The 13,043-nt window shown below is 36.8% G+C and overlaps 1 protein-coding gene and 1 long non-coding RNA gene across 3 annotated transcripts; both read right to left on the reverse strand.

Moving 5' to 3' along the window:
* Positions 1-583: 583 nt before the first annotated feature.
* On the reverse strand, positions 584-4,311 carry LOC134817943 (uncharacterized protein HI_1701-like). Of its 2 annotated transcripts, none has more exons than XM_063827336.1 (5): positions 4,252-4,311; positions 3,073-3,135; positions 2,718-2,825; positions 2,378-2,570; positions 584-2,216 (listed from the first exon to the last, which is right to left on the reverse strand). In XM_063827336.1, the coding sequence occupies exons 2-5, from the start codon at positions 3,125-3,127 to the stop codon at positions 2,060-2,062; spliced, it is 513 nt and encodes a 170-aa protein (XP_063683406.1). In that variant the 5' UTR covers positions 3,128-3,135; positions 4,252-4,311; the 3' UTR covers positions 584-2,059. The 2 variants fall into 2 exon arrangements, with proteins under 2 accessions (XP_063683406.1, XP_063683397.1); XM_063827327.1 differs by lacking the exon at positions 4,252-4,311 and adding an exon at positions 4,139-4,220.
* Positions 4,312-7,566: 3,255 nt separating this feature from the next.
* LOC134825890 (uncharacterized) lies at positions 7,567-8,899 on the reverse strand. The gene is made up of 2 exons (XR_010161634.1): positions 8,677-8,899; positions 7,567-7,721 (listed from the first exon to the last, which is right to left on the reverse strand). It is a non-coding gene; the product is annotated as an uncharacterized LOC134825890 (long non-coding RNA).
* Positions 8,900-13,043: the final 4,144 nt, after the last annotated feature.

The following is a 13,043-nucleotide window of genomic DNA, read 5'->3' on the forward strand; positions in this document are numbered from 1 at the left end:
ATAAAGTTAATCTAAGTGTGCTGAACCTGCTGTTACATGTGCTATTTAAATAATATTTTGCAGGGTAACAGGCAGTAAGTACGGTTTAACGAGAACAATTATTTAATTAATCTCAGACTCTAACAAAGAGTCGAGAGTGAACTGCGAGAGAATGATAAATTTGAATTTAATTATAATTTTAGTTTTCTATGGTCGCAGAGACTATTTTATTACTTTTATATGTGCAATTCTATGTTAATATATTTGAATAGTCTGATTTTACTATGGACATTGGACAAGATATTTCAATAAATTCTGAGACCCTCCAATTCATGTAAAATTAACATGACGAGTGATAGTCTAAGGTTGCAAACTCCGAATCATGACGATAACGTACCAACTACCAACCAGATGAATATGTTCGAAAAAGATATTTGATAAACTCCACCAAGACTGCTGAAAGCTTCTGTTATTTAAAGTTCATATTGTGTTCTAATCCTATAAACTTGTATATATGTTACAACACAATTTTATATTTTCATTGTTCAAGTTTGATAAGTTTTACTGCTACACAAACAATTTCTGGGGAAATGAAACTCCGATATGTATTTGCCATAACATAATTAATTTAACATGTCAAGCCTCTTATAATTTTGCTGGTCGATGCATTTAAACTTTTAAATAATCATGCAAAATATTTCGAACAAATCCAAGCTTTCAAAAATATAGGTTATAGATCAATAAATCTTAATTCGATTATAAAAATGTAAAACCCATTCACCAGGGGGTAAAATTATTAAACGCCGTTTAAGGCTTTATCTTAATGAACAATTTTCGGAACGAAAAATATCATTTCACATAGCCGAGGATGGCGATTACTGATTATTACTTATCAAGTTCACAATCGAACTAGACACATCTCATCATCGAAGCCCCCTGTGAATTTACATAAGATTGGTCCTACAAAAGTATAAACACAATATTACAGTGAGGAACATGTAATGTCACCAATGTTGGACGGATATTGAACAAGAATCTACCAATGTTTATAAACTAAATATCACTTAACATTGAAACATTCACAAATTTCAGTCAAAAATAATATGTATTGTGTTTTGTATGAATCTTGAATAAAGTTGAACCTTACATGTTCGACACAGTAACCTTCAAGTTTTCACCAGGATGGTTCCTTAGTGATTATTTTGCTTAAAACACAAGGGGCTGTTTAACTTTCTGTAAAAATATCATTATAAACGAATAATTTAAATCAAATTTAACCTTTTAAAGTCCTTGCAAGGAAATGCATTGACGTTATAAAGGAGAGTTCACACCATTAATACGGTCATCTTCCGAAAATATCAGATTTGATGGCACAGTGCCAAGATGACAAGATAGGTGATTTCGGTAGACCAGGGTTCAATCGAAGCGAAATTTATATTTTTTCAAAAGTCCCTAAACTTCGGGGAACTCATTGAACATATTTGGGACACCTTTTGGCCTCAGTCTATTATTTAATACATAGCCCTTGTTTATAAATTGTAGTAGCGTGAGCTTTCGAAACCTAAAGATGATTGGTTAATGTGTGAAGTCCCCCTTGAGCAATACATAAAATGCAGTATAATCTGGTTCTTCTGGAAAATATAAATTTTAAGAGCAGCACTGCATACAATGCGAGAAGTATTATATCCGGAATATCATACTCCACAATAACACAATTAAGATTATCAGTATCACAATTATAAAGGAGCAGTAATAAAGCTTTACTCTTCCAAATTATCATAAAAACAAAAAGCTGCTGATGTCGTGGCAGTGTCAAACTATTTGTATGAAAAGGTAAATTGTCCAACACTTCACAGCTACAATAAATCTGAAATACTCTATAGAGTATATCTTAGTTAGGCGTTTGATAGACATTTAGAAATACTGCCAGATGGGGTCCGCAATGATTAAGAAATGATTCATTCATAAAATTCGTTTACTTCCAATCAAGTTAATTTCCAGTCAAAACGAAATCGTTCCTTGTCTTTAAATAGAAATTCTCCCAATCTTCTTCGTCTGAATTCTGAATTACCAAATTATCTCAAGGGCCAGCCGTCATGTGAATCATCTTGGTTCTGAGGTTGACCATCTTTCTATTCTCCAGTTTGGTAAGTTCGTAAAGCTGTTCCTTAGTAACTCCATCCGGAGCTGCTTCGAATGTTAAGTTGTATCCGTCACACATGCTCTCAAATATATACCTGTAAGTGTTTTTTATCAGCCAAATTAAATTGTATTGAATTATTATATCATTATTACTATTAGATTGGTCGTTTAATGGTGAAGTCGAAGAATGCAATCTGTGAGGAACTCTATTTCTACAGAAAGTTAATAAGAATGAAAATAATTAAGTGGACTGTACCTCGAACGATCAACATGGAATTTGTTAGTCACCACAGCAACGTTTTTTACTCCATATGCATCCAGGATAGGTTTCGACATAACGGCGTTCTCCAAGGTAGATCTGGATAACTCTTCCACAACTATATTCTCCTCCGGCACTCCCTTATTTATCAGAGACTTCCTGAGGGCCCTAGCTTGAGCCTCTGAGCTTCCTGGGTGGATGATATGTTTAAAGGGGGTAATGTTTGTGATAATTTCCAATAACAAGTGATAACCTGGCTTACCAAAAGTGACCCACAGCTTTTAAAAATGTGCTGGTACGGGATCACTATCAGGTGACCTTGTTCACATGAGCTGACCTGCAATGTGATATCCAGTACAAAGAACCAGTGGGTTGTGCTGCTTGTTAGCTTCGTAGAGCTGGAAACTTGCAGCCACCCTCTGTTCAAACATTCTGCTGGCTGTTCCTGAAGTGGTGGGAAGAGTTATATCTGCTGACCGGCGTGTGCAGGATGTTGAATATTTAGTAGCTGGCATGGCTTGGTATCAGTAGTTAGGATGTGCTAAACGGCGTGGTTAGCACTTTGCCAACCCTACACTACTTTCGTAACTAATACTATAACATACAGTATGTTATTGAAACGTGCCTGACTCGGCTCATCTGTCTGGTGAACCAGAAAACGGTAAAACATCTGGCAGACTGCCAAAACCCACCTTTAATTACTGAAGGACAGCCTAGAACCACGATCCCCATCAAGCGCTTTGCCATTCTGCAATCTGTTAACAGGAGGAGAATAATACGTTACAACGAATATAGAATGTAAAATACAAGAACTGATCGAACAGCATCTCTTATAAAATTACAAACACGAATTGTAACGATTGTGTATCAAATAGGATTCGAGTTCTATGTATAGATTTCTTAAAAATATGACAAAAACGTGCGCAAGTGTTGAAATATGTAAAATACTCCAGAACATAATTTACAAGGAACCCCTCATTCGCAACAAAATCAAAACTAAAATCGATTAGAACTGGAAAATTATTCAGAGGAAAAGGAGCAGAGTATGCATAATCATATGAAACTGAAAGGGGGCGAAGATCATAATAATCAAATCCGTTGTGACTGATACGAAACTTAGCACGGATAACTGTCCACTAGAAACTGGCATGACTAACGCAATAACCGGTAAGCTGGCAATATGAACAGTTCTGTGGAGTCAAGCCAAAACTACAAAGATGCAAGTTTAATAGGCTATAGCGGGTTTAACTGAGGATACTCGTTAAATATTTGTTCAAATATTCCAAGACCGTCGACGAGTCCAGCTCTACAATAGCGGGTAATCTCGGGTTTAATCGGGCAAAAGCGAGATAAATGTAATTTCATCTGAAACTAGCTCAACCAGTTTTACTGTTTTAGATAGCGAAGAACAGATTGGTAAGGGTAATTCAAATACTGATCCTAACTATTCGGTATGTTCAGACTTAAGATCCTAACTTCCTAGTTTAGATTCAATTTTCAGGAATTAGGAGATGTGTTCACTGAAAATGTTCTCCAGAATCAAATCACGACGATGCCTTCCAATAAAATAACAGTGATTCTCTAGAACTCATACCTAATTTGATTTTCAATATGGTGGACACATCCTGCCTATCAATGTATCTGTATGTATGTAATATGTATGAATGTATCTGTATGTATCTGAATGTATTTGTATTATGCATGTTTCCAAGATCCTGAAACAGTCTTGCGATAAATCAATAACAGTTTCTGGGAAACCTTTGCAAGGAGCTCGATGCTAGGATTGGAAATGGGCAATGGTGCAGCAGTGGTACAGCAGTGGTGCAGCAGTGGTTCGGCAGTGGTGCAATAACTAATAATGAATAAGTTACTTTATCAGGATAGCACGTCACCCATCAGCACGACATCTAGAAATCAGGATTGAAGTTGAGGACTGGAAACTGGTAATCGAAACATAATGTTTGTTTGTTTGACCGCCCACGTGCAAATTAGGTAAAAAGCAAAAGGCTGCATAGTAACGGTGTTGTTATGCGCACGTGCAGTGAGTGCACGGGCAATGATTGTTTGAACGCCATTCTGATCGGTTTTGTGGTAATTTCGTTGTGTTTAAAGTGTTTTACATATAGTACTATAAAAGAAACCCTTCAGACTTCAGAGTTATTTTTATTAATCAAAGATGTAATCGTACATCTGGGATGACCACTAACGCGTAGGAAGATGTGGTTTAAACAACACTGATGACAATAATAACAGTAGCACGATTCAAACAGTCTAACACTATAATTAAATACTAACAGTAACGGATAAAAAATCCCTACTGAAATCTGAAAATGTGTTTGTCAAAGAGCTGCAGTCAATATTGTTGACGTGTAGCCAAACATCACAGAAGAGTGATGAAACGTGGTCGAGACAGGACTGAGTGACAAGCATACTGCAAATTCTGCACGCTGGGTCAAATATTTAGCAAACATTGAGCACAGTGAACCGTGAAATTTGTTGTTCTTTGATCAATATTCCTTTGTTTGTCTATGGTTAAATACCACGAACGAATGTCTGGGAACTAGTGTCCGGACTTGGGTTTAGACCTTGGCACTTGGAAACTATATTTATAGTGATACTTTAGAAGTGGAAACATTTTGAAACTAAAACATTAATCAAGACTAAATAGAGTTAAAAACATGAACTGTAAACTCAAGCAGGAGTACCTATATGTGAAAAGTTTAACATCCACACGATGAAAAATAGAAACATGTGGGACCCATATTGTGACCCACATTGTGAGTTGTCTTATCACGGAGGAAAGAGGAAAGAAGTAGAAGACAGTATCGTGTAACAAATTGCATTGTCACTGCAATTAAGCCGATAATATGATTAGTACCACCAGGACTGTTCATTGTTCATACTACATTACACAGACTGAAATATACCACACAACCTGAAATACCGGCTGAAGTGCTACGTGACAGTACCACGTGACAGTACCACGCTTGTATACTGAGCTCTCGCAGGCGGAAATGATCAGGAAATGCTGATATATTCGATCTATACAACAAGTCACTATATTACACAGTATACAACTTACTTATTAAAAATTACCCACCGTTTGAAAAAGGTAAAAATGAGCGCATAACCACGGGGGTTTACTATTTGTGATTATGGAGGAGAATAAAAACATAAAAGAGGAAGAGTAACTGTGGTAGTGCAACTTCTGAAACACGCCGTGGTGCAGAACTATAGAAGGGTGGCGGTATCTTCATGATATTGTGAATTAGTGGCCGTTATCTCATGGTTCAGGTTCGCAGAAAAAGTAATTATGAGAAATGTTATTCCCTTATCTTTCAATAGATTATCGGTGCACATGACTGAAACCCTTGTTAAAATCAGCAGTGGTTAATGGTTGTGTTACCGTAAACTTAGAAAAAATCACGTACTTTCTTCACGCTATGAAAACCACATACATCAATATTCAATATTTTCTACTGCGAAATTGTTTCGACACGAAAATATTCGTCCGAGCTCGGACATTGACGAAAATAGACGCACTGAAAATTGTGGCTGTTAGGGTATAGGACACAAGGGCGTTAGACACGAGGAAGTAGGACACGTGTGCTGTTACAAGTAATAAACTTGTAACATCACACAATTTCATTTTAACTTTTGTTTATAAGCATCATCCTACATTTATACACATTATTGTTTAATTAATATATTTTAGCTGTTACCATATACAATATTCAATCATTCAATCATTCAATTACAGCAGGCCTATTCAGCAGTTTACAAATTTATTGAAAGGAAATAAGTACTAGTGGCCGTTTTAACTGAGATAAGAGGATTGATAAGACTGGGATAAGAGGATTGATGGTTTAAAATTGAGAGAACACACCTCAGTGAAATTCGTCAGCCCAGAGTAAATACCCGTCCTGGTACGTTCTACCCCTGATCTAAACTTGGTAACTGTAGAGTCAGCGACTGCAATTTAATCAGAAGACCAAGTTTGTCACATGAACATAAAGGCAGTGTTTGATTGGTCTAAGCACGTTACCAAACCCCAAAATCTGCTGCTGAGTTGGCTGAGATATTTTATGAAAATCTCTCAATTTTTGGCCCGTTTAAATCTGGGTGATTATTTGTCACATCAGTATATATTTTGTTTCAAATTTACACGTGAGTAGATCCAATTATTCGAGCTAAACTTTACCTCAACCCAAAATGAAATTGTGTGATGTTACAAGTTTATTACTAGTTCATCATTCAGGACGGTGTTTGGTTCCGCCCTCGTGTCCATGTTAAAGTGAGTCATGTGATTTGCCCTCGTGTCCACCCCTCAGAAAAGTGTCACCACCATTGTGTCCTACCGCCCTTGTGTCCTCCGCCCTCGTGTCTGGTTCCCATCACAACGTACCACGAATCTAATCACAATTCCGCCAAGAACAATGTCAGTTATTCCATAATTCAGGTTATGGTATGGAGTTAATGGCACTGTATCAATATATCATTTATATCATTATGCATATTTCATATTTTTCGACAAGATGATTAGGTTATATGTTTGAAATTAAGTTTGTGTTAATTTATTGTAGATAGAGGATAATTTGACATGTGGATTAAGGAATCGGCACTTCTAAAGCCGTTCTTGATTCCTCGTTTTGGAACGTTCTGGAAACATCTAAAAATCATCACTTTCATATCTTGTTCTCTCTTTATTTTGTATAACGCACATATTATTATTCATTATCAAACAATAATGATTAATAAATAAAATGGCTATTATTATTAATACAGATTGATGTCGAACGTGCAGGCAACCTCAGCTAGATTCAGATGAGGGCCATGAGGTTGGCCCTGTAGGAATTATTTTACAACTAGCATTTTAGCCATAATACTATTCTTGTAATTTAGAAATATTCTGGTGACCACCTTCCTAACGTCATGATCTTCATAACTTTCAAACTCTTTTGGTTCAAAGATAACATAATAATCCATTTCCGATTCTGTAATAATATTACTAATATTTCATTTAATTTTGATTATCTTACTATTTTGTACCATTAAATGTTGGGAGATTGGCAAAGTAAAACACGCAAATAGTAAGTATTCATAGGCGATGTGATCAACGCAAGACAAATAGTTAGGTGATCAATTACTATTATTAATTATTAATTATTATATATCAATTACTACTATTCCTCGTCATCTTTACTTTTGGTCGATTAATAGATCGATCAAAATCCACCGCACAGGATGCCTTTTGCCATGTTAATAATTCCCACGAACTCTTGAGGGAGATTGAGTAGTTCCAGGAGTGCAGCTACATCAGGGCCGCAGGCTACTGGAAGACCTGGGAACAACAACATCGTTATTTTATAAATCAGTTACTGTCAGTGTCACACCGTTAGCAAGAAAGCGTATCGTATTTATCATTACACTTTCAATTCGATACAATATACAGGGTGGGCCAAAAGTCAGTAGGTACCCATACGTTAGCCTTTATAGCTCAGTCACTGAGTGCCCAATGTAAATACTTCTTTCTGGTATGACTTAGTACCACCACTGGTTCGAGGAATTTGTCAACTCGAAAAATATTCGCGTTCATTTTTTTCAAATGGAGGTTCATTTTCACATTTATATGACAGTTTGGATAGTCGGATCAAGCTAAATGTTATTGAATTGTGTTTAGATTTTCGAATTACGTTTGTCCTGAAAGAATTAGAACTGTAGCTTCTCAGATGACCGAGATATAAAGCATAACGAGTTTATTCATTACGTGTGATCAGGTGATTGGTCTACCTAATCACGTGATAATTTGACCATGTTAACTACCCCGTTAAACATTTTGGGAATTGTTAGGGGTGCCCAATTAAGGTGTCGTGTCACGGTGTCACATAATCATCCAGTCAATTTTGTTAACGAGATACAGAAAATGCTTGATAACTTCGTTATTTCTAATCTGTTTTGCCTCATGTTTTCAGATCATATGCAACATTTGAGAATCTACCGTCTCTGAAAAAATTAGGCGTTCAGCATGTTCAGAGAAAACAATATAGGTGTTTTAATATTGAATGGGCGTGGTCTAAAATATTCGAATTTTCAAATTTTGACGACGGAATCCTCGAACCAGTAAGTACAGTGTGCCATCTGCAAAGCAACAGCTCTCAAATATAAAACACGGCGGAGCTATTAAGGCCAACGTATGGGTACTGACTTTTGGCCCACCCTGTAGATATTAAACTGTTAACTTGTAGAACGAGTAAACCTGATCTTATGACAATTAATAAAATGAATGTTCAGCTTACCAATCTCGATGAGTTTTCCGATGATCTCGAAGATGTTGGCGGAGGGTCCATTCTCCACCTGCACAGTAAGATCCTCAGGACGGAAGTCAAAGGCGGCGAGGGTTGTTGCTACAACTGCAGCGAGAAGAATGAAAACCTTCATGTTTAGGATTGGTTAAGATTTGTTAACAAGATGCAACTAAAGTAATGCTGTGATTGTAACATGCCCCCTTTTATAGTACTAGAAGTGAGTGATTTAACGTCTGACGATTAATTGTCACAGGTGACGTCTGGCTAGCAGGGCGAAGTTATTTAATTTCATTATAAGTATAACACCTAAAACTATTGTTTTTTTGAACCAACGTATAAGTTTTTGTTTTAATGTGTCATTACCAGGGACTTGTTAATTCTCACCGGGCGGGATTAATTTCTATTTGTCATTCGTCTAAAAAAGAAGTTTCAGTTATTTAGCACCTGGATACTATTAATCGAGGTTAAATGTGAATTAACCACTTGAAACGTGGTCTAACTATTTCAATAAAGATTCTTAATACCACGATCAGTCAACTAAATAACTTGCTTACTTGCAATCAAGAGTTTTAACGTGTCCTTAGCAACTGTTTTCAACTAATCCAGACCTTAACCTGTCCTAAGCTTATCGTCAATCAGGGAAAATTATTTCACTCGCGTCGTCAAATAAAACACAATTTACTAAATTCGCAGCAAAATCACAAGTTGCATAGCCATAAGGATCACTAAAACCTGTCCACAGCAATTCGTATATTGTTCAAACATCATTTTTTGATGGACACATTTTAGATTGCACCAATAAAGAACAGTTTTGGTCAGTATGGAATTGTTCGTATGAAAGATAGACGAATATGTCCCAAATGAGGACCCTAACACATGTGTTACTGTTATATCCTTTAAGGGACTCTTAAACTTTGACTAATTGGTTACTGGGCAATATAATAATAATTCCACGAAACGAAACGAAACGAAAACGAAACACTGTACTTACTACCCCGCTCTTATGCGACAAAGATATTGCATGAAATATACTTAAATAATTTACACAGTACGGTGCCCATGTCTGAGCGGCTCTCCAAAAAAAACTTTCTCTCTTCCTCAGAGCAGAAATTTTTTTTAAAAATATATAAACTGGTGTCTCATAAAAATTTAAGAACCAATGTACTTTAATTCACACAAAAACTTTTAGTTTTAAAATATGTCACATATAAAGTTTAAAAACTACCAAGACGCGTGCCGAGTTAGACTCGTCAACGGTCTTATATAATTAGAATTTTTACGAGTGTCACCCGTTAAGGTACACAAAAGAAACACTTCATAATTACATATCGTTCACTCTGATATCTTTTCCTCACAACAAATAATACCACTTCTGATATAATATCGTCTCTTCAAGTCCTTCTTTGCCTTCTCTTTCATCTCCAAAACGAGCAGATGTTGTCTGGCTTGCTCTTCAGGTGACCGATCTGGAGAAATGTAAACTGTTTTGTGGTGCTGACTCCGTCTCAGGTTCTTCGATTTCAATAATATCTCGTGGACATTATTGGAATTTGTGACCAAGATTTTGATAGGTCTGGTCTTGTCGGCTGATCTCCTTCCAATCCTGACAGCTTCATACCGTGGTTTCACTTCGATCTGTTCAAACAGTTCGTCTACTTTATCGGATAGTTTTTCATCATCCGTCTCCATTAAACCAAACACGACAACATTTTTACTGCGGTCCTCCTTCGATACAGCACTCTGAACTGCCATTTTCAAGCCCTGTTCTGTCAGTGCAGTTTCCGGCGGGTCCTTTGAAACAGCTTTACTGTATGACCTGATTTCAGCTTGTACAGTTTCCTGAACGGCAGATTTGACTGTGGTCTGAACGGATTCCAACTGCTTTGATTTGCCCTCAAGAAGTTCACTCTGCAGTTTGATAACCGAGTTTTGTGACCGAATAAGAGAGCTCTTCAACTCCTCCACATCTTCCTTCATTTTGACAGCTTCTCTGACAAATACCTTCGTCTCTTTGTACACACTGTACAACAACTTTGACATAACTTTCTTAGTTGGTTTGCTTGGTTTTTCAAATTGTTCTGCTGAAAATTCTGACTCATCACAGGTTGAGGCTTCTTCAAGTTTTGTTATCCAAATATGGAAGTCCTCGTAGGCTTCAGTCAAAAATACAGAACGAGCTGACAAACGTTCTAATAATTCCAATTCGTCCATGATGTACTTAACTTGTATTACAAGGCTACACGGTGAGCGCAGTGTAATTAAACGATTCTACTGATAAGAGAGCAACAGTTATCAACACACAAGCTAAAAGATTGTAATTAGTATCCAAAAATGTAAGTTAAGATATCATATTTGAAACTACTATGTCGGAGCTAAGTCCGATCTACGCCAGAAAACCCCCTCCATATATCCCTGTCCCGCATCAGGGTTCGCAGTTCCTCTTTAGAGTTTGTCCCAACTTCCTTCAGTAACATAGACAAGTAGCTTTGTCTTGGTCGGCCTTGCTGTGCTTTACCGTGCGTAAGTTCCCATAAGACTAAATCACTGGCAAGTAGCTCAGGATGTCGGATGCAGTGTCCCGCCATTTTTAATCTCCTGCTTCGTAATTTGTTTGACAGCCTTGGTAGGCTACCATACAAAGTTATATTGCTGACCTTGTCCTTCCATGAGATACCCAGCACCATACGCAACATCTTTGTGTATGTCCCGTCCAAACTTTTCTCTTGAGCCTTTGTCAGTGTCCAGGTTTCTTATCCGTAGAGCAGTACTGATTCACAAGCCGCTATGAACAGTCTAATCTTTTCATATTTGAAAATGAGACAGAAATTGAAAAAAATTCGTTTTAACTAATTAGATGCGGGTGAGAAATTTCGGTCCTGAAAATTCCTTCCTCAAAAACTGAAAATGGGACAATATGATTTCTGAACTTTTTCGGCGAATGAAGTGAATTTTGCTTTTCCTGAAGAACCACTAAAAATATTTAGTCCCTAATCGAGAATAAGTTGAGAACAGGTTGAAAAGGTGAGTACTTGGTCAAAACAGGCTAAGGATAGAAACTGAGGGCAAGGAGAGGACGAGTTGAAACTCATGATACCATTTTTGAAACTCTGCCCTAGTTATTTAGTTGACTGATCTTGGTATTATGGATTCATATTGAAAAATACCACGTTAAAAGTGGTTTACACGTTTAACCTCGATTAATGTTCGAGTGTCCCTAGGTGCTAAATGACTTAAACGTCGTTTTAAAAATGAATGTAAAATTTAACAAGTCCAAAGCGATATATTGTTTGAATAAATCCGATATTCTTTTTCCCTCCTTTTGACACATTGTAACAAAAGTTTATATGTTAGTTTACAGAAGACAAAGGTTTTTAGGTTTTAAAATCGGACTTCGCACCATCGTGTCCAGACAACACCTGTGCCAAGTCATGGTCTGACATTCAATCTATCACTACTATAAAAGAGGGTGTGTAACAACTACCAGCAAATCAACTCTTTCTAACTAACCGAACTAGTCCTACATCAATCAGCTAAACATGAAGGTTTTCATTCTTCTCGTTGCAGTTGTAGCAACAACCCTCGCCGCCTTTGACTTCCGTCCTGAGGATCTTACTGTGCAGGTGGAGAATGGACCCTCCGCCAACATCTTCGAGATTATCGGAAAACTCATCGAGATTGGTAAGCTGAACATTCATTTTATTAAGTGTCATAAGGTCAGGTCTAATCTTTTCTTTAAGTTTCGGTTTAATATCTATATTTGTAATTTGTATCGAATTGAACGCTTTCTTGCGCTAACTGTCTGATAGTAACTGATTTATAAAATAACGTTGTTGTTGTTCCCAGGTCTCCCAGTAGCCTGCGGCCCTGATGTAGCTGCACTCCTGGAACTACTCAATCTCCCTCAAGAGTTCATGGGAATCATCAACATGGCAAAAGGCATCGTGTGCGGTGGATTTTAATCGATCTAATCGACTGAAAATTACGAGGAAGACAAGTAACTGATCACCTGAACATTTATTTTGCTTTAGTCACATCGTCTATTTATGTACTTGTTTTATTTTTACTGAGCCCCAACTCCCAAACTTTTGTAGTTTGAAATATTAAGATAATCAAAATTAAATTAAATATTACAAAATCCTCAATGAAAATAGATAAGCTTGGGTATTTTTTACGATGTCATAGAACTAATGGAGTTAAATTCTTGCCATATAATCTGGCCACTACTATTTTCCTGGAACAACAAACTACCCGATAAAGACAAGGCTACCAAAAGCTATCCGGTGATATACATCTTTACTCTTTAGTCGTATTATCTAATGATAAGTATAACAACTTCTTAATTTACATTAATATTAGAG

The sequence above is a fragment of the Bolinopsis microptera genome, chromosome 1, assembly GCF_026151205.1.
Source record: "Bolinopsis microptera isolate Bmic1 chromosome 1, MBARI_Bmic_1.0, whole genome shotgun sequence".
Taxonomy (NCBI): Eukaryota; Metazoa; Ctenophora; class Tentaculata; order Lobata; family Bolinopsidae; genus Bolinopsis; species Bolinopsis microptera.

Coding starts and splice junctions, on each gene's coding strand:
- LOC134817943 (XM_063827336.1), bottom strand. CDS start 3,127: ATGGCAAAGCGCTTGATGGGGATCGTGGTTCTAGGCTGTCCTTCAGTA. Junction 2,826..3,072: donor CTGTCCTTCAGTAATTAAAG/GTGGGTTTTGGC, acceptor CCACCACTTCAG/GAACAGCCAGCAGAATGTTT. Junction 2,217..2,377: donor TTCCATGTTGATCGTTCGAG/GTACAGTCCACT, acceptor AAACACTTACAG/GTATATATTTGAGAGCATGT.